Source organism: Chaetodon trifascialis, chromosome 22 (genome assembly GCF_039877785.1).
Source record: "Chaetodon trifascialis isolate fChaTrf1 chromosome 22, fChaTrf1.hap1, whole genome shotgun sequence".
In the NCBI taxonomy this organism is placed as follows: domain Eukaryota; kingdom Metazoa; phylum Chordata; class Actinopteri; order Chaetodontiformes; family Chaetodontidae; genus Chaetodon; species Chaetodon trifascialis.
Genome location: NC_092077.1, coordinates 21,144,885 through 21,153,525, shown reverse-complemented (window position 1 = coordinate 21,153,525; position 8,641 = coordinate 21,144,885). Strand labels below are relative to the sequence as shown.

The 8,641-nt window shown below is 43.3% G+C and overlaps 2 protein-coding genes across 2 annotated transcripts in view; both read left to right on the top strand.

Annotated features, from left to right (window-relative positions):
- The window catches only part of ptprr (protein tyrosine phosphatase receptor type R), a 34,388-nt gene extending 26,488 nt beyond the window's left edge, over positions 1 to 7,900 (top strand). Inside the window, exons 13-17 of the mRNA XM_070991574.1 lie at positions 2,613 to 2,750; positions 2,987 to 3,097; positions 3,288 to 3,445; positions 3,530 to 3,643; positions 3,738 to 7,900. Coding sequence (XP_070847675.1) covers positions 2,613 to 2,750; positions 2,987 to 3,097; positions 3,288 to 3,445; positions 3,530 to 3,643; positions 3,738 to 3,831 — 615 coding nt within the window. The 3' untranslated portion in view covers positions 3,832 to 7,900. The remainder of the gene's footprint in view (positions 1 to 2,612; positions 2,751 to 2,986; positions 3,098 to 3,287; positions 3,446 to 3,529; positions 3,644 to 3,737) is intronic.
- rab21 (RAB21, member RAS oncogene family) overlaps positions 1 to 8,641 on the top strand; it is a 90,100-nt gene that overhangs the window by 54,838 nt on the left and 26,621 nt on the right. The window lies entirely within an intron of this gene.

The following is an 8,641-nucleotide window of genomic DNA, read 5'->3' as shown; positions in this document are numbered from 1 at the left end:
AAATTATGAAGGATTAACTATGTAGTTTTCAATTTAAGAGGATCAGAGTAGAAGTGGTTTGCAGTCCATGAAAAGGGACCAGCCATGTGTGTTGGTCATTTAGATGGCAGGGTACTGAGGCTGCCACTGAAGTCTATTCAGGAGCGACATGCCATATCTTCACTTTCATTATTGAACATGGTGTTTATCCACAGCCATGGAAGACTGCAAAGGTTGCTCCGCTGAGCAAAAACAGCAGGGAGCCTTTTGCAGGTCCAGATAGTAGGCCTGCGAGTATTTCACCACTTTTAAGCAGTTTCTGAAGAGGAATCAGTCACGCAGACGCAGTCATGCTTAATCGGTGCTTCCTATTCGAAGGTGCTAATCATGTCTTGTAGTCTGTATTCTGTACTGTTCTGTATTTTTCATTGTCTGTACTTTGCACTGTTTGTGTTTTTGTTGCTGAGTCTTTTGTATCCTGAGACTCAGCAGGGACGGGCATTGCAAATTAGCTTAGGCTATAAATGCTATAGTGTGTGGCGTTGATTTATGCTACATACTTGTCCCTATTCAAATAAACATTAAATAAATAAAATAAAATAAAATAATGGAGAAAATAATATGCAAGCAAATTCAATGTTATTTTGAAGAGAATAACATCAACTCAGAGAGTCAGCATGCATATAAAGTAGGCTATTCCACGAGCACAGCACTAACATCGTTAACTGACATTGGTTTGAGTATATTGAGAGGAAGTCTATGGTTGGTGCTGTGCTTTTGGATTTTAGCGCTGCATGTTATATTATTGATCATGAATTACTACTGAAGAAACTTGTGGCATATCATTTCAGAGCAGAAGCTATCAAGCTTATGAACAGTTATTTGGTGAATAGACAGCAATGTGTAACGTTTAATGGCAGTCTTTCAGATATGTTAACCCCTCAATGTGGTGTCCCCCAAGGGAGTTGCCTAGGTCCGTTGCTCTATTCTATATTTGTAAATGATTTACCACATGTACCTAAAAGTGCATGTATGGAGATCTATGCGGATGATACTACAATATATGTCTCCGCAGAAAATGTAGTGTGTATTAATAAGTTGTTGCAAGAGGATTTGATGATGGTCTCTAACTGGGTTACTGAAAACAGGTTAAAGTTGAATGTTGTTAAAACAAAGAGTCTCATTATGGGTTCTAGATCTGTGCAAAGATCTAATTCTGAAATAAGTCTTGTTTTGCATGGTGTCGCTATTGAGCAGGTGAGAAAGGCCGAGTTGTTGGGTGTGATCATTGATGAAACACTGTCCTGGTCTTCACATATCAATAAAACTGAGTAGTAATATTTCAGTATCAGAAGAGGAGCTCATCTGTTGACTACCTCCACGGTAAAATTGGCCCTACAATCTTCAGTTCTATCCAGTCTTGATTGCTGCCCAGCAATATGGTCCAGTGCTACAAGGCAAGATTTAGAAGAACTCCAGCTCCCACAGAGCAGGGCAGCTCTGGGAGGAGTGTTGAGTGGATGCATGCAGCATTGACCGACGGCTGGCATGTAGCCTGCTAACATGTTTGCTTAACATCTGGCATATTGGTAAACCCAATAACTTGTTATTACATGTAAAACCCATCAATACTCCACATGGCTATGCAACCAGGTGTGCTTCAGGTGTTCACTTTCCTCTGCTCGCCCAAGAACTAATGCACTACAGAGGACGACAATGTATAGAGCAGTGTTGTGTTGTACTGCGTTGTACTGCATTGTACTGCGTTGTACTGCGTTGTACTGCACTGTACTGCGTTGTACTGTGTTGTACTGCGTTGTACTGCGTTGTACTGCATTGTACTGCATTGTATTGCATTGTACTGTGTTGTACTGCGTTGTACTGTGTTGTACTGCGTTGTACTGCATTGTACTGCGTTGTACTGTGTTGTACTGCATTGTACTGCGTTGTACTGCGTTGTACTGTGTTGTACTGCGTTGTACTGCGTTGTACTGTGTTGTACTGCGTTGTACTGCACTGTACTGCGTTGTACTGTGTTGTACTGCGTTGTACTGCGTTGTACTGCATTGTACTGCATTGTATTGCATTGTACTGTGTTGTACTGCGTTGTACTGCATTGTACTGCGTTGTACTGCATTGTACTGCGTTGTACTGCGTTGTACTGTGTTGTACTGCATTGTACTGCGTTGTACTGCGTTGTACTGTGTTGTACTGCGTTGTACTGCATTGTACTGCATTGTACTGCGTTGTACTGTGTTGTACTGCGTTGTACTGCATTGTACTGCGTTGTACTGCGTTGTACTGTGTTGTTCAGACTCCGAATGGAACAAAGACCCGAGTTCCCTGAATTGACTGACTTCCTCTGCGCAGATTCTGAAAAATAATGAATAATTAGGGATTTTACATATTTAAGAGCAGTTTCATGTCACAAAATGAGAAAAAGGTCTTCATCACTATTAGTGTAGACAGTTTGATGGACAGTGAAATAATCAGCACATTCTGTGCTAAATGTGGATTTTAAATATTTGAGTAATATTCACACTCACTCACTCTTCCTGAGCTCATGTCAGCAGCGCTGTTCGCCACCCTCCAGCAGGCTGCTGACGCTGTCGTGTGATTGGCTCCTGTCCCAGGGTTACCTAGGCGACGAGAAGGCCTTCATCGCCACGCAGGGTCCCATGGTGAACACGGTGAATGACTTCTGGCAGATGGCCTGGCAGGAGGAGTCTCCCGTCATCGTCATGATCACCAAACTGAAGGAGAAGAACGAGGTAATCCGATGAAGAGGACAGCGTACACTCACGTACTCATGTACTTTATGTACTGCTGGGTACTTTGAGCAAATATAATACGTAATGTTTTATTTTTATGCAACTAAATTTAGATTAATTATGATAAAATACTTTGTACTCATGGAATGTCACATCAAATGGAGTCAAGTACAAGTACCTGATATTTGTACTTGGGTGTGATCGTTAAACTGAAACGTTCTCGTGTTTCTCTGTAGAAGTGTGTTCTGTATTGGCCGGAGAAGCGTGGAATCTACGGGAAGGTTGAGGTGTTGGTGAACAGCGTCAGAGAGTGTGAACACTTCACCACTCGCAGCCTGACTCTGAAGGTTCGCTCAGCTCCAGTAACCCTCTCATGACGCAGAGAAAACTTTGTGTTCACAGTTTTGTCATGTTTGAGAAACTCTGTGTGTGTGTGTGTGTGTGTGTGTGTGTGTGTGTGTGTGTGTGTGTGTGTGTGTGTGTGTGTGTGTGTGTGTGTGTGTGTGTGTGTGTGTGTGTGTGTGTTGGTGTGTGCAGTGCGGGAATCAAACCCGCATGCTGCAGCATTACTGGTACACGTCATGGCCCGACCACAAAACCCCCGACTCAACGATGCCGCTGCTGCAGCTGACGGCCGACGTCGAGACGGACCGACGGACGGACGGCGGGACGGGACCGGTTATCGTCCACTGCAGGTATGGAGAGGAAACAGGAAGCAGGCTTTTGTCCGCTGCTGAGGAATGTTTAGAAATGACTCTGTGACCCACGCTCCTCTGCAGCGCCGGGATTGGCCGGACAGGCTGCTTTATCGCCACGACGATAGGCTGTCGACAGCTGCAGCTGGAGGGAGTGGTGGATGTTCTGAGCATCACCTGCCAGCTCCGAGCTGACAGGTAACGACGGCGACGTTTTTGTTTTGGATTCACCCAAATACAAACAGCTGTAATGAGTTTTCTTTAAAACCGTCCCTTCTGTCTGTCTGTGCAGAGGAGGTATGATCCAGACAGGTGAGCAGTACGAGTTTGTCCATCATGCCTTGAGCCTGTACGAGGCCCGCCTATCTGCAGAAACCGGCCAATGAGAGGCCATCAGAGGAGGTGCTGACTTAAACCTGGAAGTGTGCTGACGTATCGAGCCCTGAGCAGGTATGATCTCTGAGATTTGGGAGTTCTCCGGGATTCAGGAATTGTGGAGGAGGTCTTTGAGTTTGATGGACAACATGGACAACCAGTGAGGACTGTTGTGGGTGGAGCCTGTTGAAGGAAAGGTACATTTCTGAAAATGGAATCTATCTGTTCTTCTTCTTCTTCTCTGCTGTTTCTTCTTCGTGTGTTGTTGGCGAGCGGTTCTTCGGAGGACCTGGACAGACGCCGCTTCACTTCTCTTAACCAACTGACTGTTGAATCGTGTCGTTTTTAACTGACTGTCCTATTACCTCTTTTCTGTCATGGAAACATAGAAATCGTTTGATTGAAATTGATGGTACACTGTTCAATAACACTGTTGTGTTTATGTGTCTTATAGAATTTTAAAATTATTTTGTAACCTGCTGTTCTTATAAGAAAGGCTATTGGAAAATGACTGTTAGCTGGTTGCAGCTTTGGTTAAGCTAGCAGACCACTGTTGAACCAAACCTTCCAGCGTAGCTCCTTTTGTGACATGCGTACTCCGTCGTTACTCGGTCATGTGGTCACGTTGTGTTTCCAAACCGAACCTTTTGGAAAAGTCAAAACATTTTCACGGGTCATCAAGGAGCTCCGAGTTCAAAGGTGTTTCCACGATCTCACACACGTCTTAACCATTAAAACTAAACTGAATATGTCAGAACACTTTCATGTCAAGCAGCCTGAAATGTTAGCTTGTTATGTAGCCACCAGAACAGACGCATTTAGCAAACGCATTCATTTTTGAGCCAGTGCTATGGTTAGCCACCCAACAAACTGCCACCTCATGTGTAAACTAGAGTAAACAAGTTCAACTTTTTGATTTAATGTTTGACAAAGCAAAGCTAACTCCACAGCGGCTTCGCTGCTCGGCTCGTTTTCACTGGACACACGTTTTGTCCTCGGCTCAGTAACTTACGGAGTGCTAAAGTCACAAATGAGGCTACATCCAGCCATAGGCCACATGCTACAAGCTAACAAACCAATGCAATGACAGATAAGCTCCTGCCAAGCTAGTTCTTCTAACAGCAATCTCATAGAGGCTAATTCTAGCTTTAGTAGTTCAGTGTTACTCCATATGCTTTAATGTAAAGTAAATTGCAGCTAACTTACTGTATGAGCTCATGCTGTTATTAACGCGCTATGCTAATGCAATATTTTGTTAAACCAATAAAATCTAGTATTTCACTGCTTCTAAAGTAATACCAATTTGATAGTTCTAACAGTACATCTCCCGTGAGACAGAAAAAGTCAAAGAATTCTGGAAGCTGTAGTTTGTGGACGCTGACAGAATAACTGTTTTATCTTTGTGAAGCGAAGGCAGTAAGAGACCCATTTATTTTACATGGACACCGTGATTCATCGTTGTGTAGAAACTTCAAGAAAGACCACCGAATAAAATCTGTAAAACACATAGAAGGAAGAGATGGAGGCTAATGAAGCAAGCTAGCTCAGACGTGACGCCTCGGCCGATCGCTCTCAGTTTAGTTTGATCCATTCTTAAAGTTAATACTGTTGACTTTTGAATCGGAGTTTGTACTTTGTGATGCTGTGCTGTAACAGTTCAAATGGACACAAGCTGCGTCTGGCTTGACCTGCAGTCGTCCTCACGAGGCTTCTTCCGTGCTTGCTAATGCTAGCTTATTTCAGAGCCGGGTCTCTGAGGTTGGCAGTGTTGTGTTGAGGCTGCAGATCAGAGCTCACTTGAATGCATCAGAGGTGTTCATGATGGACTCAGGATTGATTCTGTCCAAAGTCGTCTTCTCTGCAGGTAAAAGCCAAAACGATCCTTCCTCCTGTGCATGTTCAGACCATTTGATGTCAGTATGTTTGTGAGGGACAGATACGGGGACAGCGGGGGATGGAGGAGGTGTCGACAGTCAAATAAGATTTCGCCCATTTTTAATAGTGGAAAACAAAAGTGATAGAACGTCTGTGTGGTGGTCAACGATGAGTCGGCGTAGGGAAACGCTGCCTCTTGTGCTGCTGGTCTCACAGTTTACGCTCTCGTCTCTTGCATTGACAATTCCCCTGATGTGTGCCGTGTTGCTTTATACCAAAAATGTGACATAATTTGTCCCACTGGTGCAGTCATCTCATCGATGTGCTGGTGTGAGTTATGTTAATATGTGCATGCGTTATTCTGGTGTATCAAAGTAATAATAACTTTATTTTTCTACTCTTTTTACATGTTTTTGATGTGTTTAGCAGCTGTCAGCCAATTGCCAACTCATATGAAATCTCACTATTTGAGTCACAAACCTCATATCTAACCCTTCAACGTAACGGGAGCTGGACAGAACGAAAGATGTACTTTTTATTTGAAGCGGACCCAACCCCTGTTTAAATCTCACTATCTTAATAAATGAGCATTATACACTGAGAGCCAAATGTTTTTCTTCAGAGAACTTTTCATTTTCTTTACGTTGACACTGCAGTGAAAAACCACTCTGAGTGCCGGCAAACAAGAAAAAGGTGAAGTTCAGTTTTCAGATGTACGATATAAATAAGTACTTCAGACTAAAATGTGAAACGAAGGTTAAAACACTGCGCTGGTTTTATTGGTTCCTGGAGTGTTTACAGATCTGAGGTTTCTACAGTGAAGCCGGTGACACACACACACACACACACACACACACACACACACACACACACACTCTGTGAGCGGGGTAACGTTGTACAGTTCATGTTAAAGTGCTATTAAACTAATGTGGGCAGTCACGCTTCAGTCAGAGGGCGACAAACACGGAGATCTTGCTGCTAAAACTGGGAATGTTGGGACCGGACCATTAACGGATAATAAACTCTGAGGTCTCTTCTTTTTCTATGTACTAAATCATTTTATATTTACTCCTTTCCTTGTGATACAATCAACATGTATCGTCTACATGTCCAACATGCCTCCTGGGACCATCATCAACCCAGTCTTCACTTCAGTCAGTTCAGTGATTGGATCTAAACTGGTTCAGGTCTGTCATGAGACGGTGTGTTGGTGGTGATGGTCCCTGTTTGAACTGTCCGAAGTGAAAGTGAGTTGAACTCAGCCTCCAGACAACAACACACACTGCCTCTGACGTAGTATTGTGTATGTACAGTGGGTGGTGCTTCATGTCCTGTACTTGTACCTGTTGATGGAGCTTAAAGGGACGCTGGACAAGTTTCAGCTCAGACAGGCGTCATAAAGACGTGACACCGTCTACCAAACAAAATCTGTATTCACTTAAATTGAAAGCATTTCAGCCCTTATGCCAGTGGTTACCAATGTAGGAACTGAGCATTGTATATTAATATTAATGAAAACATTCAGGGTTTTATTTCACATTTATATTTCCTGCACATAATGATGAATAAATAACAAATACTGATTCACCATTTCTGCTGTGGTGCAGTAGCAGCATCAAAATAATGCTTCAAAAATGTGACAGAAGGTCCTGATGAGGAGGAGAGAGATGCTAACATTAGCGTCTGATTCATTAGCACTTGTGCTGTTTAGTTAACAAGCAGACGTTGGTTAGATGAATAAATGGTGTTGTTAGCAGCAAACAGACTTCACCTAAACACTCATTTTAGTTGTAATTCAGAATAATGAGAAGTGACGGTTTTAGTGATATGAACAAGATTATTGACTGATTAATTGTGTGTAGAGTTAAAACTGTTATGACGAGTGAAACTGTGATGTTAAAATACAAAATGTTAGCGTCCCTTTAAACCTCCGTCTTGTGGGCATTACAGCTCAGTCTGAGTACATCTGATGCTAATTAGTGTACGTACGAATCGTGGTTTTTAGCTATATTACTAATCAACCTGAATGTTGTAATAGTCCAGAACATTAGCCACTGAGCAGTGCTGTAACCTCGTTATCTACTCTGTATACATATATACTGTTACCTGTAACCTGTACATAAACACTGGACATAAAACCTGACGTGTGTGGTCTTGACTGACTGACTCATCACTTCTTCAGAAAAGTGTTGCCAGGCGCAAAAACCAAATTATACAAAGACTGAAGAATGACCGTATTTCAGGGTAAATCTAATAATAAATAAGATAAAACCAGAACTGAGTTCACAGCGTATATTCACTTGTGCCATAGATCGTTCAGTGTCGATCGTTCGGTGTCGATCGTTCGGTGTCGAGGATCATTTAGTGTCGATCGTTCAGTGTCGATCGTTCAGTGTCGATCATTTAGTGTCGATCGTTCGGTGTCGATCGTTCAGTGTCGATCGTTCAGTGTCGATCATTTAGTGTCGATCGTTCGGTGTCGATCGTTCAGTGTCGATCGTTCGGTGTCGATCGTTCGGTGTCGATCGTTCGGTGTTGAGGATCATTTAGTGTCGATCGTTCAGTGTCGATCATTTAGTGTCGATCGTTCGGTGTCGATCGTTCAGTGTCGATCGTTCAGTGTCGATCGTTCAGAGTCGATCATTTAGTGTCGATCGTTCGGTGTCGATCATTTAGTGTCGATCATTTAGTGTCGATCGTTCGGTGTCGATCGTTCGGTGTCGATCGTTCGGTGTCGATCGTTCAGAGTCGATCGTTCAGTGTCGATCGTTCGGTGTCGATCGTTCAGTGTCGATCGTTCAGAGTCGATCGTTCGGTGTCGATCGTTCAGTGTCGATCGTTCAGTGTCGATCGTTCAGAGTCGATCGTTCGGTGTCAATCGTTCAGAGTCGATCGTTCAGTGTCGATCGTTCAGAGTCGATCATTCAGTGTCGATCGTTCAGAGTC